General features: G+C 39.0%; 2 protein-coding genes across 2 annotated transcripts; one reads left to right on the forward strand and one right to left on the reverse strand.

The window, feature by feature from the left end:
- Positions 1-931: 931 nt before the first annotated feature.
- Positions 932-27580, forward strand: SLC22A10 (solute carrier family 22 member 10). Its single transcript, XM_034645982.1, is given in 12 exon segments — positions 932-1025; positions 2887-3319; positions 4288-4391; positions 14505-14659; positions 14897-15065; positions 18591-18714; positions 19956-20071; positions 21903-22117; positions 23856-23964; positions 24651-24699; positions 24701-24855; positions 27497-27580. Coding segments are annotated over 11 exon segments (1659 nt in total). The 5' UTR covers positions 932-1025; positions 2887-2917; the 3' UTR covers positions 27558-27580.
- LOC100480949 (hydroxysteroid dehydrogenase-like protein 2) lies at positions 17143-18562 on the reverse strand. Its single transcript, XM_011232506.3, is given in 1 exon segment — positions 17143-18562. A coding segment is annotated over 1 exon segment (1257 nt). The 5' UTR covers positions 18409-18562; the 3' UTR covers positions 17143-17151.

The raw sequence follows: 27580 nt of genomic DNA on the forward strand, positions 1-27580 counted from the left end.
TATGGGGCACCTGGGTGGCTCAGCTGGTTAAGCAGCTGCCTTGGCTCAGGTCATGATCTCAGGGTCCTGGGATCAAGCCTCACATCAGGCTCCCTGCTCAGCTCTGTTCTTTGTCTCACTCTCACTCTCTCTCTCTCAAGTAAATAAATTAAAAAAAATCTTAAAAAAAAGAAAAAGAAAAAAGATGTGGTGTATATATATGCATAGAATATTACTCAGCCATAAAAAGAATGAAATCTTGCCATTTGCAATGATGTGGATGGAGCTAGAATGTATTATGCTAAGCAAAATAAGCCAACCAGAGTAAGACAAATACCATATGATCTCACTCATATGTGAAATTTAAGAGACAAAAACGATGAACATTTGGAAAGGAAAAAAAAGAGAGAGAGAGAAAAGCAAACTGTAAGAGACTCTTACATAGAGAACAAACTGAAGGTTGATGGAGGGAGATGGTCAGGGGATGGGCTAAATGGGTGATGGGTGTTAAGGAGGGCACTTGATGTAATGAGTACTGGGTATTATATGTAAGTGATGAATCACTAAATTCTACTCCTGAAACCACTATTACACTATATCTTAACAAATCAGAATTTAAATAAAAATTTGGAAAAAAGAGATGTAAGCACTGGTTAATTTAAGCTTTGCCCCTTCTTCATCTCTATCTGATTCCCAGTGGTTGAGGCCTGCAATTTTCCCCAGTAATCCCCATGAGGTGAGACCTGACTTGGCCTTCTGGGAAGCAACTCCCAGTGCTGGGGGGAACTGATGTCTACCTCGAGTTCTCTTTTTCTCACTGGAGAAACTGTAGGCTCGGGGTGGAGGCTTCTCAGTGTAGTGTTGTGTTGGCATGGAGGACGGGCAATATGGTCAGAGTGTAGCCACTCCTCTTGCTCTTCTAATGTGATCCTGTCAGTCCCTGTGGTTCAAGGGTTGCTTTAGCTGACCTCTGGGTTCTGGGATTTCCACAGTGGTGTCTTTCTACAGACAGTTGCTAGTTGGTCTTCTTTTGAGGCGGACTGAAGGTAAGAACAACTTTGTTACCATCTAGATGATGTCACTCCCCCATATTATTCTTTGTATACAACAATTTTTATTTTATTTTATTTTTTTTAAAGATTTTTAAAATTTATTTATGTGACAGAGAGACAGCCAGCGAGAGAGGGAACACAGCAGGGGAGAGGGAGAGGAAGAAGCAGGCTCCCAGCGGAGGAGCCCGATGTGGGACTGGAGCCCGATGTGGGACTCGATCCCGAAACTCCGGGATCACGCCCTGAGCCCAAGGCAGACGCTTAACGACTGCGCTACCCAGGCGCCCCTGTATACAACAATTTTTAAATAGCAGAAGTTAAAAAAATGGAAGATAGTTTTAGTAGTTACCAAAGGTAGAAAAGAAAATGACAGGAGTAGGAAGGAGGTGAATATACTTATAACATTACATGAGGGATGCCAGTGGAGATAGAACTGTTTGGTATTTTAATTGAGGTTGTGGGAACACTAAGCTGCACATGTGATAAAACCATATAGTACTAAACNGCCAGTGGAGATAGAACTGTTTGGTATTTTAATTGAGGTTGTGGGAACACTAAGCTGCACATGTGATAAAACTATATAGTACTAAACACACACACACACACACACAGAAGTACAGGTGAAACTGAGGAAATCTGAATATTAGTGGATTTGATAAGTATCAATATCCCAGTTGTGATATTATACTATAGTTTTGCAAACTATTATTTTTGGGGGAATCTAGGGGGACTGCACAGAGCTTCTTCTTATTTCTTATAACTGCATATGGTTCTACAATAATCTTAATAAACATGTCAATTAAAAACTACCTAAAGGGGGGCGCCTGGGTGGCACAGCGGTTAAAGCGTCTGCCTTCGGCTCAGGGCGTGATCCCGGCGTTATGGGATCGAGCCCCACATCAGGCTCCTCCACTATGAGCCTGCTTCTTCCTCTCCCTCCCCCTGCTTGTGTTCCCTCTCTTGCTGGCTGTCTCTATCTCTGTCGAATAAATAAATAAAATCTTTAAAAAAAAAACTACCTAAAGGATTAGAAGTTTATACCATACAAACTGTAGGTACAAGAAACTTGGAATGGCTATATTAGTATGAGAAAACACATGCTTGCAGGCCAGGAACTCTATCAGATAAAGAAGCCTCATTCATAATGATGAAATCACCAGTTAAGGATTCTAAACACGAGCACAGAAAAGATCCTCAAATATACTACGTAAGTGAATAAATAAACCTGAGAAAATAAACCCTTGCGTGGACTTACCACGTCCTTCCTCCTGTATCTACATTGCAAGGAATCTTAAAATTATCACGAGTTCCTGGTGTGATTTAGACAGAAGCACAGTGTCAGTCACCAAAAGATAGTAATTGCACCACGTTTCACTTTGTTCTAATTAAAAACAAAGGATTGTACATCTTAACTATTTTAATATAAATTCAGTACCAAGCAAGAAAAACACTTGCTTTTTGTTCTTTCCACAGAAAAGTCACACAACCATTCACTTTTTGTCTCTCAAACTCTATACTTTGGAAATGATTGAAGATTGCGTGGCAGGCTTATTCTAGTTTATTTGGAGAGCTGTGTACATGCCAAAGTCCAATGCTCATTCAGAAGATCACTGAGGACAAGCACTTTCAGAGATTAAAATTTTAAACAGATTTCTTTGTCAACAGTTAGAAGTGTCTCTGGTAAATTATTTTCTCTGTGAGTTTACTAAAAAATTAACATCTCCTGATTCCAGAAGGACTGGGGATACCGCTTCTGCTGCTCTCTTATAGGAATGATTGGTAAGAAACCGGCACTGACTTTGTGTGAATTAATAAAAGGAAACCGTTTTCTCCCTTTGAACTTCTCTCCATAAAGCATCCTCTTGAGGATCACCTGTTCACACTCAATGGCCTTTCAGGAGCTCCTGGATCAAGTTGGTGGCCTCGGGAAATTCCAGGTCCTTCAGATAGTTTTAATTTTTCCCTTTGCAATGATGATAATATGTCAAATATTGTTGGAGAACTTCACTGCAGCCATTCCTGGTCATCGCTGCTGGGTGCACATCCTTGACAACGACACAGTTTCTGATAATGATACTGGCATCCTTAGCCCTGACACCCTCCTGAGAATCTCCATCCCACTGGACTCAGACTTGAGGCCGGAGAAATGTCATCGCTTTATCCATCTCCAGTGGCAACTTCTTCATCTGAATGGAACCTTCACCAACATGACTGAGCCAGACAAGGAGACCTGTCTGGATGGCTGGGTATATGACAAAAGCTCCTTTCCCTCCACCATTGTGACTGAGGTAAGAGGCCCCATTTACCTCTTTTGAGTATACAGTCTGGGTGTTTATTTCTTCGTTTGTTTGTTTATTAATTAATAGAATTTCTTTTTTTTAAAAGATTGTATTTATTTATTTAACAGAGAGAGAAAGAAAGAGAGAAAGCACAAACAGGGGGAGGAGCAGAGGGAGAGGGAGAAGCAGGCTCCCCGCGGAGCATGGAGCCTGAAGTGGGGCTAGATCCCAGGACTCCGGAATCATGACCTGAGCCAAAGGCAGACACTTAACTCACTGAGCCACCCAGGTGCCCTGGGTGTTTAGAAAAACAGGATAAACATGGTTCAAGTCTTCAGTTATTGTGTAGATACTATAGTCAGCTCTCTTTCATTCTTTCAGCAAATAGTGATTGCTTTATCTTTTTTTTTTCATTTAAATTTTAGTTAGTTAACATATAGTGCAATATTAGCTTCTGGAGTAGAATTCAGTGGTTCATCACTTACATACAATACCTAGTGCTCATCACAACAAGTGTCCTCCTTAATACCCATCATCCATCTAGCCCACCTCCCTCCATCAACCCTCAGTTTGTTCTCTATAGTTAAGTGTGACTTATGGCTTGTTCCTCTCTCTCATTTTTTTCTTTTTCCCTTTTCCCATATGTTCATCTGTTTTGTTTCTTAAATTCCACCTATGAGTGAGATCATATGGTATTTGCCTTCTTAACTGCCAAGCACTTACAACGAATTTGAGGCCAGTGAAATCAACCAACTAGACATGAGTTACACTAAGTATAGTGTGAATACTAATGATTAGACAAGTAAGTACTTGATATAATGTGTGAAAAGTTATTTTTTGGTCATTTGTTCTCAGCCTAGTTGCAAGTAAATATAGGAAAGGGAGGCTGGAGAGCGTGATAACTGTTGCAGCAAGTGAACACTGAGGGATTGTAAGCTACTGTGAAACTCCTCTGTGCTGATTTCCTTCTCTTTCAGTGGGACCTAGTATGTAATTATCAGTCACAGAAATCAATTGTTCAATCCCTATTCATGGCTGGAATGCTGGTGGGAGGCCTCATAGGTGGTCATCTCTCAGACAGGTGAGTGTCTCCAGATCATTACTGTCCTCATTCTATGGTGTTTTCATCAGCTGATGATTAACTCTTTCATATAGAAGTCTTTATTGGGTTCCAATATGCAATTTATACTGTTGTGGGTTGCCTTGGGTTCCCATGGAGCTAGAGATGGAAATGGAGAATTAGAATCTGTATGATAAATGCTATTTTGTTGCCACACATATCTTTGTACAGGATACAGAAACGACATCTCCATAAAACCCGTGGAGATTTCAGAACAGTATTATCAGGAGTACCATAATATATCATTTAGAAAGATGAGAAGTACCTACGGGCAGGGAGAGAAAGGTACTCCAAGAGAGGGGGTTCAGCTTGTTTAAAGACACAGATATGGAGAATAGCTTTGGAAGCCTTCACCAGGGCTTCTGTGTTAAGTCCCTACTGGACCCAGTGAATTAAGTGCTTGTGAGTTTCAGACTGATCATCATGCCATGGTTGCCCCACTGTAATTAGTAGACATTTGTATAAAACACAGTGAGGTGGTATTGAAGTTATATTAAGAAATAATTGTGGCTAAAGCTGGCTGTTTGATTTTGTAGGAAAAAAAAGGGGGGTGAGACTTGTTAGAGGTAAATTTTTGCAACCACATGAAGTAATTAATCGTGTCATGACTTGTGTTGTGAGAAGTTTGGAGTATCCTGTGCCTGGCAATGCCCATCATGAAGTGGCAGCCACCCATGGTAGGCACACACTCAGGTCTCCCATGGAAGAAATGGGAGACTTAGAGTATCTCTTATCATCTATTAGAAAAACTTCATTTAATTTTTCAGCTGAAAATTGGGAACTCTGAGTATATCACCCTAAATGTAATTCATAAAAAATTACAGAGTCAAAGTATTGATATCAACCAATCTTTTGACTGATATCAACCATCCTTTTTGATGATTCACCATAAAATGCTGATGGATGAGTTTATATGAGCATAGGGTAGGAGATGTGTGTGTGTGTGTGTGTGTGTGTGTGTGTGTGTGTGTGTGTGTAGAAAGTGGATATGACAGGATAGGAGAGTAGAAAATTTGGTGAAGAAGACTGAGCCTTATAGCTAAGCTACAGATTTTGAATAAAACAGGTAAAAAGCTTCTGAACAATGGTCTTGGCACCAAAAGCACAGGCAATGAAAGCAAAAATAGACAAGTGAGATTACGTCAAACTAAAAAGCTGCTGAACAACAACGGAAAAAATCAAAATAAAAAAAAATCTACAGAATGGGAAAAATATTTGCAATCCACATATTTGATAGAGGGTTAATATCTAGAATATAAAGGAAACCACTACGATCAAAAGGAAAAACAAAAAACAAAACAAATAACTTGATTAAAAAATGGGCAAAGGAACTGAACGGATATTTCTCCAAAGAAGACATGGGAATAGACAACTGGTATATGAAAAGGTGCTTAATATTACTGACCATAAGGAAATGGAAATCAAAACTGCAATGAAATACAACCTTACAACAGTTTGAATGGTTATTATATCCAAAAATTTGTTGCCAAGACCAATGTCAAGGAGCTTTTTCTCTGTTGCTGTTGTTGTTGTTGTTGTTTCTAGGAGCTTTATGGTTTCAGGTCTAAAGTTTATGTCTTCAATCCATTTTGAGTTAAATTTTTTTTTTTACTGCAAACATTTTTATTTATTTATTTATTTATTTATTTATTTATTTTCTTTCCTCTTTTTATTATTAACATATAATATATTATTTGTTTCAGGGGTACAGGTCTGTGACTCATCAGTCTACACAATACACAGCACTCACCACAACACATACCCTCCTCAATGTCCATCACTCAGTCACCCCATCCCTCCCACCCCCCTCCACTCCAGCAACCGTCAGTTTGTTTCCTGAGATTAGGAGTCTCTTACGGTTTGTCTCCTTCTCTGGTTTCATCTTGTTTCATTTTTTCCCTCTCTTCCCCTATGATCCTCTGCCTTGTTTCTTAAATTCCACATATCAGTGAGATCATATGATAATTGCCTTTCTCTGATTGACTTACTTCACTTAGCATAATACCCTCTAGCTCCATCCACGTCATTGCAAATGGCAAGATTTCATTTTTTTTGATGGCTGTGTAACATTCCATTGTGTGTGTGTGTATGTGTGTGTTGTGTGTGTATATACACTTCTTCTTTATCCATTAATCTGCTGATGGACATCTGGGCTTTTTCCATAGTTTGGCTATTGTGGACATTGCTGCTATAAACATTAGGGTGCAGGTGCCCCTTCGGATTACAACATTTGTATCTTTGGGGTAAATACCCAGTAGTGCANCTTTTTCCATAGTTTGGCTATTGTGGACATTGCTGCTATAAACATTGGGGTGCAGGTGCCCCTTCGGATTACAACATTTGTATCTTTGGGGTAAATACCCAGTAGTGCATTGCTGGGTCATAAGGTTGCTCTATTTTCAACTTTTTGAGGTACCTCCATACTGTTTTCCATAGTCAATGCCTCAGTTTTAATAATGGAGTAAACATCTAGACAGAAGAACAGTAAGGAGATAGAGGATATGAGCATAAACTAGGATGGCTGACAGACATGTGCAGAACTCTCTACCCAACAATAGCAGAATATACATACTTTTCAAGGGTACATGGAATGTTATTTAGACTAGACTGCATTATAAGGCTCAAAACCAGGAATCAATAGAGTTCAAAAGATCAAAATTATATAAAATATTTTCTCTGATGACAATAGGGTGAAGCTAGAAATCAATAGCAGAAGCAAAACTGGGAAATTCAAATTCATGGAACTCAAACAGCACACTTGCAACCAATGGGTCAAAGAAGAAATCACAAAGGGGATTAGAAAATACTCAGAGATCACGTATTGCATGGTGCACTGGGTGTTATATGCAACTAATGAATCATCGAACTTTACATCAAAAACCAGGGATGTACTGTATGGTGACTAACATAATATAAATAATAATAATAATAATAAAAGAAAATACTCAGAGATAAATTTAATAAAAAAGTCAACATACCAAAATTTATGGTATGTACTGAAGACAATGCTCAGTGGGAAATTTATAGCTTTAAATACTTACATTAAAAGAGGAAAAAGAAGGGTAATAAAGACAGCAAGAGGGCAGAATAGGTGGTCCCCAGCCTTATCCTTATATTGAAACAATGGTTTAGTGGTCATCCACAGAAAAAAATGCCTTTGTGGGAACCTTGGGATTCAGGTCAGAGGTTTCAAAAGCTCAGTAGAGGTTAAGATTGAGAAGGGCAGTCTTGAGAAGCATTCTAGTAGCAGGTCCACTGATTGTGGTCTTAGCTGTGGACTTGGAAGGAACATGCCCCCTGCATATCCAGTTCCAATCCAACTTTTCTGTGACTCTGCCACAAGCCCCATCCACCAAGTGACCCAGAAAATGCCATGCTCATTGGTGACCTTGACTACAGACCCACTGATCTCAGACCTAACCACAGACCTTAAAGTGGCCCTGTGACCCTGAACACCAAGGTTCAAGGCAACTTGAGGTTCAAGAGCCACACCAGCCCATACCACCAGTAAAAGGCCCACTAATTGGACCTGACCATGGAACCACAGCAGCCACATGACCCAGCTCCAGCCTCACCCAACCATGATCCTGGAGGCAGTCCTAACAGTCTGGGGACTCAGGAGGAGAAGGTCTTTACCTGCCAAAACCAGTCTATAGAGTCAAGAAGTGTCTGCTCCTTCAAATGCAGAGACACCAATGCAAGGCTATACAATCATCAAGAATCAGGCAAACATGACACCACCAAAAGAAACTAATAAAGCCCCAATAACTGCCCCTAAAGAAATGGAGAGCCACCAAATTCTTGAGAAAGAATTCAAAATAATTATCTTAAAAAAGCTCAGTGAAATATAGGAGAGCACAGATGGACAACTAAATGAAACCAGGAAAACAGTACAGGGACAAAAGGAGAAGTGTAATAAAGAAACAAAAAACATAAAAAAAGAACCAAATAGAATCCTGGAACTGAAGAATCCAGTCACTGAATTGAAAAACTCAATAGAGAGCTTCAATATCAGACTTGATCACGCAGAAGAAAAAATAAGTGAACTCCAGGAGAGGTCTTTTGAAATTATCCTGTTAGAGGAACAGAAAGAAAAAAAAATTGAAAAGGAGTTCAGAAAGCATATGAGACTTATGGGACCAAATCCGGTGAGAGAATGAATGCATTATGGGTGTCCTAGAAGGAGAAGAGAGAGAGAGAAAAGGGCAAAAAGCTTATTTAAAGAAATAATGGCTAAGAACTCCCCAAATCTAGGGAGAGAAATGGGCATCTTGATTTATGAAGCCCCAAAGTTCTCAGATAGGTAGAGCCAAAACTCAGTGCCAAGTCCAGTAGAACTAAAAAATCAAATAATCAAAAGTTAAAGAGAGAATTTGTAAAGCAGCAAAGAGAAAGTGATTTGTCAAAGACAAGGGAGCTCCCAGAAGGCTATCAGTAGATTTTTCAGAAACCCTGCAGTCCAGAAGAGAGTGGGATGATATATTCAAAATATTGAAAGAAAAACCTGCCAACCAAGAACACTTTATCTGGCAAAACTCTCTCTTTATACCATATGATTTCATTCACATGTGAAATTTAGGACACAAAACAAACGAACAAAGGAAAAAAAAGAGATAAAAAAATGTACTCTTATCTATAGAGAATGAACTGATGGTTACCAGAATGGAGGTGGTTGGGGGGATGGGAGAAATAGGTTGTGGGGATCAAGGAGTGCACGTGTCGTGATGAGCACTGACTAACATATAGAATTGAATCACTATATTGTATACCTGAAACTAACACAAGTTAAGCATCCCGGAATTTAAAAAGTTAAAAATGAATGAATGAATGAATGAGTAAGATAAAAAAACAAATAAAACCTGAAAAAAAAAAAAAGAACGAAAGAGAAATAAAGACTTCCCTAGACAAAGAAAAACTGAGGGAACACGTCCCCACTAGAATGCCTAACAAGTGCTGGAGGGATTTCTGCTAGGTGAAACAAAATGGCACTAAACAACAACATGAAAGTTTATAAAAGTGTTTGTGGGGGGGTTCTGGTCCATGATGGTGACATAGGAAGACCCTGAAATCAGCTCTCATGGAACACACCAAAGAACACCTATATATAGAATAGCTCCTCCTGAGGAAGAAATGAAGGCCACTGAACAGCTTCTGCACAACAGGAGACAGAACAGCAAACAGAACAGCAAGAGAGATTGAAACATGGCAACAAAGGCAATCTCCACCCCCACGCTGTGAGGAATAGTGCTGAAGGACTGGAACAGCTTCCTCTGTCACTGGGCGCAGAAAAAAAAGCAACTAATATTACACTGTATGGTAACTAACTGGAATTTAAATAAAAATTTGAAAAAATAATTTAAAATAATAAGAAAATAAAAGAGCAGCTAGCATAAAAAAGAGACAGCACTAGAATTCCACCAGCCGAATGGGGGAGGAGCTGTGGGAGCACTCTTCAGGTCGGAGGGACTGGAGAACGAAATGGTTGATGCTCCCCATCCACTTTAAAAGCCCACAGCAGAGCAGGTCTGAATGCCATAACTGGCTTGCTGCCTCAGAGAGCCCTGGGTCCACAACCCCACACCAGCCCTGGTTGAGCTGGAGCACAGAAAATAAGCTGCAGGGTTTTGGTTTTTGGTTTTCTTCCCTTTCTTCTTCTTTTTTTTTTTCCTCCCCCCCTTCCTTTTTTCTTTAAAAAGTCATGGTTTAAAAAAGCAACTAGCATATCAAAGAGCCAGGCCTAGAATTTTGCCAAACAGGGTGGAGGGGAGCTGCTAGAATGCTCTTCAGGTGGGTGGGGCTAATGGACATTGTCCACACTTCCCCTCTACCTTGGAAACACAGATCAGATCAGAGCACAGCCTGGGTGCCCTAACTGCCATGCTACCTCAGTGAGACCTGGGTCCCTAGCTCACATCAGCCCCAGGCATCCCACCAAGGTGGCCAGAGGGCAGTGCACGCTGGGACACTCCTGGTTAGTGCTCACTACAGCCCCAGCCTTTGTGCCAAGGGGACATGGGGACAATGTGCCCCAGAACACTCTAGGCCCACACCACTTTGGCTTTAGTTGGCTTGCATCTGCTTCAGCTTTACCTGTTTTGACAGGGTGTCTGCTACATGGAAATCCCCAGGACCCTCAGCTCACACCAGCCACAGGTCCAGGCAGCCAGAAAAAGTCACCAGGCACACACAGTCTACACTGGGGACATCCGTTCACGAGGCTATTCCTTCAAGTTTAGGAGAAGTAGCTCTTCTGCCAGATCCATAAAAACAAACACAGAAAATCAAACAAAATAGAGAGACAGAAAAATATGCTCTAAAAGAAAAAAAAAACAAGGGAAAAAAATCAGAAAAAGTGCAAAATTAAATGGAAATAAGCAATATGCCTGATAAAGAATTTAAAGTAATGATAGTAAAGATACAGACTGGAGAGAAGAGTGGAAGAACTCAGTGATACTTTCAATAAAGAGCTAGAAAATATAAAAAAGGACCAGTCTGGAGGGTATTATGCTGAGTATAATAAGTCAATCAGAGAAAGACAATTACCATATGGTTTCACTTACATGAGGACTATAAGAAACAGGGCAAAGGACCATAGGGAAAGGGAGGGAAAAGAGAATGGGAAGTCATCAGGGAGGGAGAAGAACCATGACAGACCCTTAACTATTGGAAACAAACTGGAGACTGCTGGAGGGGAGGTGGGTATGGGGATAGGGTAATGGGGTGATGGGCATTAAGGAGGGCACCTGATGTGATGAGCCCTGGGTGTTACACGAAACTGATAAATTATTGAACACTACATCTGAAACTAAAGATGTACTATAAGTTGGTTAATTGAATTTAAATTAAAAAAAGAACCAGAGTTGAAGAATACAATAACTGAAATAAAAAACACATGAGAGGGAATCAACAGTAGATCAGTGGATACAGAAGAACATACCAGTGATCTGGAAGACAGGGTAATGGAAAGGACCCAAGCTGAACAGCAAAAGGCGAAAAGAAGTTTTTAACAATGAGGATAGGCTGGGTCACCTGGGTGGCTCCGTCAGTTCAGCATCTGACTCTTGATTTTGGCTCAGGTCATGATCTCAGGGTTGTGAGGTTGAGCCCTGCATTGGGGTCCATGCTGGGCGTGGAGCCTGCTTAAGATTCTCTCCCTCTCCTGCTCTAAAAAGAAACAAAAAAGAAACAAAAAAGAAATTTGGGAAGACCTAAATAAATGGAAAGGTATCCCATGTTAATGAGGTAGGAAAATGCAGTATTAGCACTAAGTCGGTAGTACTTAATCCAATCTATAGTTTTAATGAAATCCCTATCAAACTCCAACATTGTTTTTTTGCAGAAATGGAAAAGCTGAACCTCAGATTCAGATGAAATTACAAGGGGCTCCAAATAGTTAAATAATGTTGAAAAAGAATAAATTCAGAGGACTTATGCTTCCTGGTTTCAGAATTACTACCAAGATACAGTAAATAATTACTATGGTTTTGGCATACGGATAGACATATAAGCCAATATAATAGAACTGAGAGTCCAGAAGTAAACTCATACATTTATAGCCAACTGACTTTTGAACAAGGGTGCCAAGAGCATTCAATGTGGGAAAGAACAGGCTCTTCAGCAAATGGTGTTGAACAACTAAATTTTCACATAAAATAGAATGAGGAGTACCCCTACCTGATATTCTATGCAAAAATTAACTCAAAATGAATCAATGATATGTAAAACTCTTAAAAGAAAAATAAACGTTTACAACCTTGTATTTGGCAATGATTCTTAGACCCCCAAAAGCACAAACAACAAAAGAAAAATAGGTAGATTGGATTTCATAAAAATGAACATTATCATTATCAAGAAAATCGAAAGACAGGGGTGAAAATATTTGCAAATCATGTATCTAAAAAGGGCTTAGTATCTAGAATATATAAAGAGCTCCTACAACTCAACAAGATGATAAGCCATAAAAAAATCATCAAAGAACTTGAATGGATTTGTGGAGAAATTGAAACACTTGTGCATTGATGGTGAGAATAGAAAGTGATGCAGCCACTGTGGAAAACAGTTTGGCAGTTCTTCAAAAATCTAAACAGAGTTGCCATATGAACCAGCAATTCTCTTCTTAGGTGCATACTATAAAAAAATTGAAAACAGGGACTTCAACAGGTAGTTGTACATTGAAGTTCATGACAGCATTATTTATAATAGCCAAAGGTGAAACAATCCAAGTATCCATCAACAGATTAATGGATAAACAAATATGGTATAAATGCAGAATGGGATATTATTCATTCAGAAAAAAAATGGCACATCATACAACACAAATAAACCTCAGAACAATTATGCTAAATGAAATAAGACTGACACAGAAGGACATATGTATCCATATGTATCCATCGCCTTCTATGAAATATCTAGACTAGGCAAATTAATGGAGACAGAAGGTAGATTAGAGATTATTAGAAGGATAAGAGGGAAGGGGAGAATGAGGAGTTATCGCTTAATGGTTATAGAGTTTTTGTCTGGGGTGATGAAAATGGAAATAGTAGTGATGATTGTGAAACATGATGAATGTAATTAACCACTGAATTGTACGTCTACAAATGATTAAAATGGCAAATTTTGCATCATATTATATATATCTTACCACAGTAAATACATTCAAAACTTTCATTGTGACAGTTTGTCACAACTATCATTGTGAATTGTATTTCTAATTTTGTCAACTTTGATTCATGTGTTTTGTAATTTTTCAAGTGTATATACATTTGACATTTTCAGCATTATTTCTGGAAATGTATTCTGTTTTGAAATTTATTTTATTTGATATTAATATAGAGACTGCAGTTGTTCTTTTTACTATATGAATTGTATATCTTTTTCTATCACTTTACTATAGTATTTTAAGTATGATTATTAAACAGCATATAGTTTCTTTTTTTAACCTATTCTGGTAATCTCTGTTATTTGATAGAGTGTTTGGGCTATTAGCAATTAATTTGATTAATTGTGATTGTTGTTATGGTTTCGTTTCAGTCTACCATTTTATTTTTTTGTTTTCTATCTTATTTCTTGGATGATGCTAATGATCATTATGCGGGATCATTTGTTGTTTTTGTTCCTATGTTTCACACCTTTTGCCTTTTGGGGAATTATTTGAATATTTTTAGAATTCCATTTCAAATATTGCAGAGCAATTCCCAATCCTAAACATTTTCCATTTGTTTCTCTTCCTGAGCATGTAGATTAGCACGTTTTATTTAGTCCCCCTTGTCCCCACTAAGCCCCCTTTTCCTGATGCCCAATGATCCACGGAGTTTCCTTTTCCTTATTTGTCCTTCACCTTTCTCCCTTCACTCTTCACCTTATGTAATTCTTTCCTCTGAGAAAGTTCTATAATTTTCTCTGTCTGGGCTGTGGCACTCTTACATTCTGTTGTAAATAAAGCACATTGCTTGGGGCCTGTAAGTCCAGATTCAACAGAGAGGCACTCTTACACACCCCTTAAGCAACTTTGATTGTTCCACTGATGAAACAATCAGTTGTGTATCAGCTTAATGTTAACCTGTATGGTCTTAGAGACCCAAGTACACTGTCAGCTCTCCTGTGTTCTAGACACTCTACACACTCTCTACTATGCTAAATACATATGGTAGTACAACTATGCTCATAGTATATTACAATCTCCAATATTTTATTCTTTTTTATATGGTATCACTTGGTGTCAGAGGCCTCCTGGTGATTGCATGATCGTTTTGTTACTGTTTGTCTACATTATAAGCAANTATATTACAATCTCCAATATTTTATTCTTTTTTATATGGTATCACTTGGTGTCAGAGGCCTCCTGGTGATTGTATGATCGTTTGGTACTGTTTGTCTACATTATAAGCACAGATATTATTTTTGAGATTTCTGTTGTTTTAGTTCTTGATTTGTCAAACTCTCAGGTACGAAGAATCACTTGTTAAAATATCCTCTAAATTTCAGAGTATATTTTTGGTTTTCTTAAGTTTGTTTTTTTTTTCCCCCACAAATTCTTATTGCTCTCATAATCTCATCTGACTCTCTATTTCTTAGGTTTGGGAGAAAGTTGATTCTCAGGTGGTGTCTCCTACAGCTTACCATCTTTGGGACCAGTGCAGCTTTTGTTCCCAGCTTCCTCATTTACTGCTCACTACGCTTCTTGTCAGGTTGCTCTTCCATCATCATCCTGACAAATGGCATTATGCTCAGTAAGTCAACAATTTTGATCTTCTCCGTTTTCCAAGCCTTGAATTTGACCTTGAGCTTTCACCATTATCTGACATTAATATCTCAGNTCTTGTCAGGTTGCTCTTCCATCATCATCCTGACAAATGGCATTATGCTCAGTAAGTCAACAATTTTGATCTCCGTTTTCCAAGCCTTGAATTTGACCTTGAGCTTTCACCATTATCTGACATTAATATCTCAATTGCGTTTTCTTTCAGTCATAGAGTGGGTAAGGCCCCCATCTAAAGTCCTGGCGATAACACTGATATTCTGTGCCTTAAGTGTGGGACAGATAGTCCTGGGAGGACTGGCATTTGTCTTTCGAGAGTGGCGCACTCTGCAGCTGGTGGTGTCTGTACCTTTCCTTGTCTTCTTTCTCTCCTCAAGGTATGAGCCTTCTTTTACATTTTGCGTTATGGGAACCTGGGGTGAAAATGAGGACTGAATCGGGATATACTGATTTTCTTATTTCCTGGACGCTTTCTTGTTGTCTGGACCTAAAACCCATGCCTCTCATCTGTTCAGTCTGTGCAGTTTGATAAACAGAACAGGAAGTAGTAATGACCTTTCTGTCTGGGAGTCCTAGGTATTTTTTGTTTTGTTTTGCTTTAAATCTTACCCAGTTAGAGCAGTCATAGAGTTATTCCAATATTATTTTCCTTAATATAAAATATAGACTCACATAGTTCAAAAAGAAATACTTTAAATTCTTTTTTTGGCTTTGGAACGAATCAGGTTATGGTAGTTTTCAGATTTTCATTTTTGTAGGTGAAGATGGATAAAAGGAAGAGGCAGCAAATTTATTCAGAAAGAAGCAGCATGGTTTCTTCAGTACTAAACACTGGCATGCAGATTGGATGATGGACATCATGTATTCAATGCTCTCTTTTCCTGTAAATAATTGTAACAGACCTTTCTTTATGGATAACTTCATCCCTGTACTTAAAACCATCTAAAGGAGAGTCAAGTTTAGTTCATCATGGAGACACACTTATAGATTTAATACAATGAGATGAGTTCAGAGAGAGAAGAGAGTGTAATCCATGCCAGACTCATCCATTATGTCATTATATCCTCATAATAATCCTGCAAGGAAGAGGGTACTAGTGTCTCCATTTTATTGGTGAGAAAACTGAGGCATAAGTGACTGACTTATGTAGTAAGTTATCAACATAGCTGGTAGTGGCAGGAGTACTTCTAATCTTTGTTGGGCTTTAAGCTTACATAATTTGGGGACTTCTTTATTTAAACACTATATATCATGAGCACAAATTTGATAGAACCCATGCCAAGGTTTGGGAGGGATTTTGCTTGAGGAACTCTCAAGCTTAAACTTCATAAGCTTCTTTGAAAATCTGCTGAGTAAGCAGAGAGGCGAGTGGCCTCCAGAGTCTATGTTCCTGACCATGAAGATGTACTGCAATGGATTGGTCTTTCTTTCTTTTCTTTCTTTTCTTTCTTTCTTTCTTTCTTTCTTTCTTTCTTTCTTTCTTTCTTTCTTTCTCTTTCTTTCTTTCTCTTTCTTTCTTTCTCTTTCTTTCTTTCTTTCTTTCTTTCTTTCTTTCTTTCTTTCTGTCTGTCTGATTTTATTTATTTATTTGACAGCCAGAGAGAGACAGCCAGAGAGAGAGGGAACACAGGCAGGGGGAGTGGGAGAAGAAGAAGCAGGCTCCCAGCGGAGGAGCCTGATGCCGGGCTCGATCCCAGAACGCTGGGATCATGCCCTGAGCTGAAGGCGGACGCTTAACGACTGAGCTACGCAGGCGCCCCTGGATTGGTCTTTCTTAGATTTTCCTAGTATTTGTGAAATAAAACTTGAGTTTCTTTTTTTGGGGGGGGGAGGAATTGTTTTATTTTAAGATATTTTTACACATTTGACAAGAGGATAATACTGAATTAAATTAGCGGAATTACATTAATAGTAGGTAACTTACGCCTGGAAAGCTAGTTAGAATGAAAAACCATCTTTGCTTCGTTAGTCTTCACAAACAGCGTTTATTAAGGCAGCTTCTGTGATTTCTGTGAAAATGCGTTGTAGAAGATCTTCCTTAAAACAAAATATATAAAAATCTAAAATAGCATTAAGATTTCATTAGCATAAATCCCAAAATTTAAAACAGACTAACCACCTTTTGTAAGGGAAGAAGTGTTGAAAAGAGCTAATTTTACGGCTTGACCCTGATTAGTTGCTCATCATACCTTTCCCACAGTGAATGAAATCTAGCTCTCAGACGGCAAAACTCACAAAATTCGATAGGCAGACTGTCTTAGAATTCCACTTAATGAAGCTTCTGTTTGATTAGCTAGCTGTTTTAATTACAATTTCAAGTCTTATAGATACAGAAATTCTATTTTTTCTGGAACAAACTTGCATATCCCTATAATACAAAAGGGAAGAAAACAAACAGATTTTAACTGTTGATCTCTTTTACTTTTTGAGCTTAGTGATTGACACTTTTTTTTCCCTTTTCCTTCACAGCCTGGCATTCATCTGATTCATTAGCTTCTCCAATCGGATTGCTAGGGTCATGTTTCCTTTAATCTTCAATTTTCCCGACATGAATGCCATTGTTGGTTTTAGTTTCCCTGAAAACATTTTTACAAAATCACCAGTAGACATACTCATCACCACATCTGCCTGATCAGAGGGCTCTCCATAGCCGACGTTCCCGCCTTTGGTTTTAAGATCAAGAAACCATGTTCCATCATCTTCGCCTGAGAGTTCAAACTGATAAATTGCTTGAGTGGCTTTCACAATGTCATCACTGAGAGAGTCCTTAACAATTCTAAATGTTTCTGCCACAGCTCCAGAACGTGGTTTTGGTGGTGGCTGTGACTTCTCTTCTTTCAACTCTGGAACAGCATCATGTGATTCCATTTTCTTGGTAATTGTATCTGGGTGTTCATCTAAGAAGAAATCTGGTAACAAAGGATGGCCTGGTTTAATTGCATAGATGTCAAAATTTTTTATTCCTTCTTCTCTTAAGATATTTTCATCAATTATAAAGTTTCCAGGAAAAATTTTTGGCTTTTTAAAAACGGAATAGGCAGCATCCGCAATGATACCAACTTTTCTACACTGGCTTTCAATGCTGGATCCTCCCAGCATATCCATAGCAGCGGTGTGGATGGCTGTTTTAGGCCATAATGCATTGACTGCGGTTTCACCCTTAAATTCTTCTGCCATTCCAAGCACACACATAGACATTCCATACTTAGCAATGGTCTAAGCACAGTGCTGCTTGAACCACAATGGATTTAGGTTCAGCGGTGGACTGAGATTGAGTATATGAGCAATTTTACTCTTTTTCAAATAAGGAATACATGCTTTAGATGTCAGAAACGTGCCTCTGGTGTTGACATTCATCATCAAATCCACTCTCTTCGTAGGTGTTTCCAATGTGCTGATCAAGCTGATAGCACTGGCATTATTCACCAAAATATCAATTCCTCCAAATCGCTCCACTGCTTTCTCCACTGCATTACTGATTTGCTGTTCATCTCTCACATCAACAGCTCATGGCAAGGCCTTTCCTCCAGCCGCTTCAATCTCTTCAGCAGCAGTAAAGATTGTGCCTGGAAGTTTGGGGTTTACATGGGTGGTCTTCGCAGCAATGACAATGTTTGCTCCATCCTTTGCTGCTTTCAATGCAATAGCTTTGCCAATGCCACGGCTTGCACCTGTGATAAAAACTGTACATCCTGCTAGCCTCCCGGTGTTGGGTAACATGATTTTCTTCGAGCAGAGGCTGCGGTGACAGCAGTGGTAGCGAACGTACCAAAACTTGAGTTTCTATTCCTAACCCAATAAATGGTGGATATTAGATGGAAGGCAAAAAGCATCTGTAGTCAACAATCATATGACAAAGAAGCAAGAGAACTGACTGCACTTGTGTGCCCTTCCTCCATCAGGTGGCTGGTGGAATCTGCTCGGTGGCTGATTGTCAACAATAAACCAGAGGAGGGCTTGAAGGCACTTAGAAAAGTTGCACGTATAAATGGAATGTGGAATGCTGGAGATGCCCTGACCATGGAGGTGAGCAGGAAATGGAAAATGGTTACTGGGTTAGAGGGAAAACATAAGCTGACTCCACCTTCTTATTGAGATAGACAGACTGTTTTCCTAAAAAGGGCAGCCAAGAAGGTGAGCTCAGGTCCCTAGTCTTTCATGGCCACCTTACACAGAAGCCCCATTCTGAGCACTGTGCAACCACCTCTTCCTTTAGTTTGCTTCCTGATCTGAATCTATAACCTATAACTCTTGTGGATGGCCTGCACCTTCCATGGCCTCATTTTCTTTCTTTTCCTTTTTTCCAATTTTTATTTAAATTCTGGTTAGTTAACATATAGTGTAATGTTGGTTTCAGGAGTACAATTTACTGACTCATATGACACCCAGTGTTCAACAAAACAAATGCCCTCCTTAATATCATTTTTGCTGCCGAGTTCAAATAGGTTGCTGCTTGTGTTCTCCTCTAGGATTTTGTTGGATTCCTGTCTCACATTTAGGTCTTTCATCCATTTTGAGTTTATTTTTGTGCATGGTGTAAGAGAATGGTCCAATTTCATTCTTCTGCATGTGGCTGTCCAAGTTTCCCAGCACCATTTATTGAAGAGACTGTTCTTTTCCCTGCTTTGTCAAAGATTAGTTGACCGCAGAGTTGAGGTTTCATTCCTGGGCTCTCTATTCTGTTCCACTGATCTATGTATCTGTTTTTATTGAAATCTTGTTATTTACAAGGATGTGGAAGGAACTAGAGGGTAGTATGCTAAATGAAATAAGTCAGTCAGAGAAAGACAAATACCATATGATTTCACTCATATGTGGAATTTAAGAAACAAAACAGATGACATAGGGGAAGGGAAGGAAAACTAAGATAAGATGAAAATTGAGAGGGAGGCAAACCAAAGAGACTGAGCCCTAGGAAACAAATGGAGGGTCGCTGGAGGGGAGGTGGGTGGGGGGAAGGGATAACTGGGTGAAGGGCATTAAAGAGGGCACTTGACATAATGAGCACTGGGTGTTCTAGACAACTGATCAATCACTGAATTCTACCCATGAAACTAATAAAAAATATCATTTCTGTAGTTTAATATCCCCGAGTCTCCTTTAACTCTCTACATCTTCTTGCATATCCCTTTCACACCTGTGATTGCATGTATAATGAGTTATGCTGGAAAGAAAAGGAGCATATCTCTCCTGTCCTGTTGGGTGGAGGTCTCGCCACCATGCCTGGCACCATGTTGGCAAATGAAACATGTTTGTTGCTGTTTAAGGGTTTGAGATCCATCATGCAGGACGAGCTGGAGGCAGCACAGATCAAAACTACTGAGTTGGACTTGTTCCGTATCCCCAGCCTGCGTAAGAGAACCTGTCTCCTGCTATTTGTGAGGTGCGCTCCACATAGTGCATTGGCAATCTTAAAAAGGGGGAGACATGAATCTATTTATTTCAAAGGTTCTAACAGTGTTGTGGGGGTGGGTGTGGTGATATGGAGATAAAAGATGAGGAAAACAGACTGAATACTGCTGTGCTGGGAGATAGGCAAAGGGTTATAAAAAGACTCACCATATGATGAGTTAATTGTGTCATATTGCTCCATCGTCTCATCCTCGGAGATTGATGCTGGGACTTCCACCATAATACAAATTTTGGCATTTAGTTTCCTTCATTTTTTTTCTTTCAATTTTTTTCAAATTTTTATTTAAATTCTAGTTAGTTAACAGACGGTGCAATAAAATCTTACTAACAGTAATATGAAGGGATTGTGAATATATACAGCTTGATAAACATTTCAACTTGTAAAAATGTAACCAGCACCTAGATCAAGACAGAAAATCCTAATTCCCCAGAAGGTCCCCTCATAGATCCCCTACAGTGAGAACCGCCCTTACACTGGCTCAACTCTCATTCCTTCCTCATTGTCCACCACATAAAACTTACCGACTGTGGTGCTCTCCATCACCACAGAGGAGTGTTGCCTAGTTGACTGTCACATAATATAAATAATAAAATGGTTTCGTGACAGCCCCCTCTCCTCAAGCTTATTTATGTAAGATTCATCCATTAGATGAACACCTTACAATTTCTTGATGTACTTCAATATCGCTGAACTTGCACTTGTTTCCAATTTGGGGTGTTACCACTAGGACTTTCTTAGAAAATCTTGTACTTTATCTCTAGAAGGATATAAGTACTTACTTTGATAAGGTTGGGGGGGATTTTAAATTAAATTCTGAATTTTTGAAGATTTACACAGAAAAAAAGCATATAGAACAACATATACCCCCTGCCAAGCTTAAGAAAGTAACTATTGAATTTTACTGTTTACTTCTTCCTAGACATATCCTGGGAGACCATGTCTTCATTTCATTGGATTGTGATTTTTTACTTTTCTCTTTTCAACTAGGTCACAGGCTCAAGTTTCTGAGTCCTAGACAACCTGAGCTGAAAAAAAAGTAGAGATAATTGTCAAGAAAGGACTTCCTTGCTTAGAATTGCTGTGATCTGTGGTGGTTTCTTGTGCTTTGATGTCTAAATGTAGCTCTCTCTGGGTATAGCAGATCATTAAAGTGGACTCTTCTTCCTTAGACAATTTCTGGGTAAATTGTAGATCCCCAGTGGGAACCTCTGATTATATTTCCTATGGTACAGTTGGTGCACATTTGCTTGAATTCTGACATTTCTCTCTTAGCCCTAGAAAATCATATATGAACCTTAAATTCCCTAGAGCTGTGTCAGACCTCAGGACATGGTGCCCCCAGATAAAAGGGACTCAGGTAGTCTCTTTGCAGCTTCAGTCACTAGTTGAGCAAGTTGAGCAAGAACTGGTTGAGCGCTGCTCAGTATTGTGGTTGAAGGAGAAGAAGGACTCACAGCATACGGACACCCCTCAAAATAGAAATTCTTCCCCGCGGGTTTAAATCATTCTCTATATCATCCAGTTTGGTGATTGGGACAGGTTATGTTTCCCAGTCATTGCCAACTCTTTGCTTAGGGACTCAGATGAAAGAATGACAGAAGGAGAATTGTTTTTATATATTGCCAGGAAATTATTTATAGTAACTTTAAAATTATACCTTAAAATAATGCATTATACAAATCAGACTGGGCCTTTATTCTTGAACACTGACCGCTAGCTGTCTGGGTTGATATAGTTGTCAACTGCAGCATGTAGGCTTTCAATCTGACGGCATGTGTCTTTCCTCCCTTGTTCATTACAGATTTGGAATCACACTACCCTTTTATGGCATCATGATCAATCTACAGCATTTTGGGAGCAATATTTTCCTGTTCCAGGTAGTCTTTGGAGCTCTCACTGCCATAGTCCGAGGTCTTCCTCTTTTAGTACAGAATCATATGGGCCGTCGAACAACCCAGACACTTTTCATGTTCCTGGTGGGACTTTCTGTTTTGGTCAACACGTTTGTGCCTCAAGGTGAGAGAAGGCTGGACTTTGGGGGAAAGAGGTGTCTTTTTCCCATCCTTTAGGGATTGTATTGGTCACACTTGTCTGAAGCTGGGAGTAAAGAGAAGTGCCAATTAAGAGCTAAGTATTCCCCAAAACCAATCTGAGGGTTTAAAGCAAATCTTGCTAAGATGTTGTTGGGAAAAGAGCCAAAGGTCCACAAGGAGCAGCTCAGACATATATTTCTCTTCATCACATCCTGAAAGTATCTAGAAACTGGTGCCATTTATTCCTGACAGTTTCTTTAGGATAGCAATTGATCACTTGCCTTTTGGCCTCTAACATTTTTAGTAACAAGCACAAAGGGCCTAGGTTTTGCAATTATATCTCATGTGAGGACGCAATGTGGTCACTTGCTCTGTTTGGGCTCTTCATTACCAGCTTTGATGACTAGTCTACTTCCTGATTGCTCTGTATCCACCTGTGAGTGTGGTGTTAGGTCACCATGACAATAACCCTTGCGTATGGGAGTCTTCTTGGCTTCCAGGAAATGAAAATTTCCCTCTTTTTTCAAGTAGCGAAGGAGTGTACAATAGAAACAAGGAATTAAGTAGATTAAAAGCCTAGTCCATTCCAGTTAGATGACTTTGGAAATTAATAGAATGATGGTATGTAATGACCAGGAGAACCTTAGTGGGCACTATATCTCAGCTATGTCATAGTGCAGGCATGTACCTTATAGCATTACAGATTTGTGTAACTCTACTCCTCAGAATATCATTAATGATACAGGCTTACTCCCTTACAATAGAGTCTTTTTCAATATTATAAAGGAATAATTAGATTTCTTTTTATATCAGGCAGAAAATCAATTATCTGCAACTTTTCTTTTTGGTTCCCAAATTCTGACATTTTTTCCTAAATAGAAGTTTCCATTCTTAGTTTCTTATGTCTAACATTCTCCTAGATGTGGCTTCTCTTGCCTCTCCACTCATAGAGTGGTCCTGTTTTTAACTACTCTACCATGCCATACCCACCCCATGACAATACGGTATCTATACAAGTTTGACTGACACATCCAGCCTTACCTGGGATTTTCCTGGTTTTATCAATGAAAATCCCTGTTGCTAAAACCCCCAATTCCCAGGAAAACCAGGATGACTTGTCACTTTACATTCTGCACTTTAATTTTGAAGTGTAGACAACTGTAAAGTCGACAAACTTAGAGCTGTCTTAAACTCAGTAATTGTCCACATGACTGTCCCACCTTCTACAATAGGGATATAATACTGGACAGAATCAGTAAAAGCGCAACTAATGAATCATGGAACTTTACATCAAAACCAAGGAATGTACTGTATGGTGACTAACATAGTATAATAAAAAATATTATTATAAAAAAATAAATGTACAAAAATCATCCTAAGATTAAAAGCCTAATTTTAAGTCTGTCATCAAAAAAAAAAAAAGTAAAAGCAAATTTCTGCCAGATTCACCTCTTCGTCTCCTTCTTTAGAAAATCTGAGATATGCAAAGACAGACTTGCTGCAATTAACCCAGATAAATGTATGTGCTTTTTAGCACCCATGTGCTACAATTCTACATTTCTCAGCATATCAACCACTCCGTGCTCTCTGACACTATAAAATTTTCTACAATATGGCTCAAACAAACCAATAACCGAAAGGTCTTTTTTTCTGGCTAAATTTGCTGGATGCTGATTCCTTCAGCCCAGATTTCTTAGTCTCACTGGTCTTTCTGTCTCCAGAAATGCAGACCCTGCGTGTGGCTTTGGCAGGCATGGGAATCAGCTTTGCTGCTGCTTCTTTCACTGGTTTTTCTGTCCACCTCCTTGAACTCATCCCCACCATCCTCAGGTATGAGTTTATGGATATTTTGCTAGGGCATCAAACAGAACATTTTCAGCTAATTGGCACTTGTTGCAGGAATAAACACAATAAGACCTACTTATTATAGCGGCACCTGGGTGACTCAGTTGGTTGCGTATCTGACTCTTGATTTTGGCGCAGGTCATGATCTCAGGGTTGTAAGATAGAGCCCTGCATAGGGCTCCATGCTAAGTGTGGAGCCTGCTTGAGATTCTGTCTCTCCCTCCCTCTGCCCGTCTCCCCTCATTCTCTCTTTCTCTCTCTCAAAAAAAGACCTGTTTATTATAAAAGCAATCATTTGTAATTATAACAGTAATAATATGCTAGCAACATTTTAGCCAAAGTTTATTGAAAACTGACTTTGTGCCATGCACTGTGCTGAGCAGTACTTTAAAGCATCATCTCATTAATCTTTGGAACAACTCATCGGGGTAGGCGCAATGTATAAGAGTTTGTGTAAAATTACGAAAATGAGTCTTAACACACTTTGAGCCTGACAAAGACAGCTAGAAAATAATAGAACAAATCTAAAAAACAAGTGTTTGTCATCAAAGCCCGTGTATTTAACAATTGTGTTCTAGCACTTTCCATCTTTTATTAAGTCAAAATAATGTATCTCAAGTTACATGCGCAGATTTTTACCAGATTATTATGTATTGTTGTTTACCCCTCAGGGCAAGAGCTTTAGGATTAGACACAGTGGCTGGTAGGTGTGGGGCAACAAGCAGCCCCCCTCTTGATGACCCTAATGGTGTATCTTCCCACATTGCCCTGGATCATCTATGGAGTCTTTCCCATCATTGCTGGTCTTGTTGTCCTCTTCCTACCTGAAACAAGGGATCTGCCTCTGCTTGACACCATCCACGATATGAAAAATAAGTGAGTAAACCTTCTAGCCATCTCCTGGGAGGAACTGTGTGCCTTAGGTCTGTGGGTGAGAAAGGCAGAGCACCACATGGATCTTTCAGATCACTGAGAAGGTTCAGCTTTGCCTGGAATACTTCCCTCTCAGGCCACTGCCTTTCATTAGTGACAGGGTCACTTCTATCCCCTGTGAGTTCCAATCTAGATTGCAGAAATCCCCTCTGCCTAGAGCTCATCAGTAGTTTCAGTGGTGAAGAGATGAAAATTAGCTCTGTTGTCATGGCACATACTAGCTGCCTTCATAAGAGATACACGTTCATGATGGTATTTCATGAGTCTGAGATCCATAGGAGCTCAGACAGGAAAGGGAAAGGAGTGCCANTCATGATGGTATTTCATGAGTCTGAGATCCATAGGAGCTCAGACAGGAAAGGGAAAGGAATGCCATGGCCCATAAAGGAATAATGTTAGGAAGATCATATAGAGTTAAAATTTTTTTGAAAAGATAATAAAAAGAAGGAAATCTTGTTTAGGAGCCTTGGTATTCAGACAATTTTGCTGCCACAAGTAATGGGAAGATTGAATATAGATAAAATAAGAAACTAGCAAAATATTTTAAATGAGAAAAATGGTATACTTGTTTCCTAGGGCTTCCATAATCAAGTTCCACAAACTGAGTGACTTAAACATAAATTTATTTCCTCACAGTTCTGGAAGCTGGGAGTCTGAGCTCAAGTGTCAGCAGGGCCACACTCCCTCTGAAGGCCTTAGGGAAGGGTTTGTTCCAGGCCTCTCTTCCAGGTTCTGGTGTATCTTTGGCTTGTGGCAACATAACTCCAATCTTCACATGGCATTCTCCCGGACATGCCTCTGTGTTGAACTTTTCCCTTTTGTGATGCCAGTCATATTGATTAGGGGCCTATCCTACTCCAGTATGACCTCATCTTTTTTTTTTTTTAAGATTTTTATTTATTTATTCAACAGAGACAGAGAGACAGCCAGCGAGAGAGGGAACACAAGCAGGGGGAGTGGGAGAGGAAGAAGCAGGCTCATGGCGGAAGAGCCCGATGTGGGGCTCAATCCCATAATGCTGGGATCACGCCCTGAGCCGAAGGCAGATGCCTAACCACTGTGCCACCCAGGTGCCCCCCAGTATGACCTCATCTTAACTAATTATATCTTCAATAACTATATCTGAATGTGATAATTTCACATTCTGAGATACTGAGAGTTAAAACTTCAATGTATGTTTTTGGGGAGGGAGGAACACAATTCAACCCAAACAAATGGGAAGTTCCTTTAAGACTGTCAATCCACTTCTTGACTTTCCAAAGGTGTCACTGGCCAGAGGTCTGAAAAGACCAAGTGAGAGTAGCAACTTTTATTTTATTTATTTATTTTTTACTAGGAAAATATATTTATTTAGCAGAATTCAGTGATGTTCAACCAGAGGAAAAAACAGAACCAGTGCTGGAAGGACTGACTCGCCATTTAGAAGAAAAGTTGGTTGGAAAACATTATCTCATTTGACATCAAAATAAATATCAAATGAACAAATCAATTAAATGTAAAAAAGAAAAGCAATAGTATCATAATATTTAGGTGCATATTTTTATACTCCTGAAGTAGAAACAATGTGCACTATATGAACCTAAATTCAAACACCCTAAGTAAAAATGTTTATAAGAGTTGCCTACTTCAAAATTTTTAGCAGCATGAACAAGGTTAAAATCCAAACAAAATGATTTAAAAAATTCGTAACCAATTCTTTAAAAGATTTTCAAAATTTCTTATATATATATCCTAATTATGAATAAAAGAAATAACACCATGTGTGCAAGGGCAAGTAAAGACTGAAATACAAATAGCAGTAAACATAAAAATATGTACAACTCCTCTAGTAATCCAACAATGTTAATTTAAGTACCAATGAAGTCAGATGACAAATATCAAAAAGTTTGATGGTAGTGGGTGTTGGTAAGGATATACAAACACAGAAAATATCATATATTACTGAGTTGAGAGTATAAGTCAATAAACATTTCTGGAGACCAGTCTGGACACAGATTAAAAATTTCAAATATAGATAACTTTAGATGTAGAGTTGCATTTTTAGAAAATTATTATAAACAAATAATAGGTAACTTGCTTAAATATGCACTATTGTAACACTCTTTGTGCATTGAGAGTAGCAACTTTTAAAACTGCTTTCTTCAGTTTTATTGCAGGAATTTCTTGGATCTGCACAGGCAGCAGGGGGCTTTTCCAACATTAATTCAATGTGCCATGAATTTTACTGGATTATAAAAAACCAATAGTTGGAGGATCAATTCGCACTTGTGCATGGAAAACACACAAACTTATTTTTATCTTTTCTTTTTAAAAAATGTTTGNAGAGTAGCAACTTTTAAAACTGCTTTCTTCAGTTTTATTGCAGGAATTTCTTGGATCTGCACAGGCAGCAGGGGGCTTTTCCAACATTAATTCAATGTGCCATGAATTTTACTGGATTATAAAAAACCAATAGTTGGAGGATCAATTCGCACTTGTGCATGGAAAACACACAAACTTATTTTTATCTTTTCTTTTTTAAAAATGTTTGCTTCTGTTTGCTGATTGGTTCATTGATTGGTTTGTTTCTGTTTTGTTTTTCCAGCAAAGAAGTCTCAAGAAAAGTAAATGAAATAAATTCCTCCGTAAGAGTGACAAAAATTTAAGGTGTTTTCATGAGCTGACTGGT

Source organism: Ailuropoda melanoleuca, chromosome 16 (assembly GCF_002007445.2).
Source record: "Ailuropoda melanoleuca isolate Jingjing chromosome 16, ASM200744v2, whole genome shotgun sequence".
In the NCBI taxonomy this organism is placed as follows: Eukaryota; Metazoa; Chordata; class Mammalia; order Carnivora; family Ursidae; genus Ailuropoda; species Ailuropoda melanoleuca.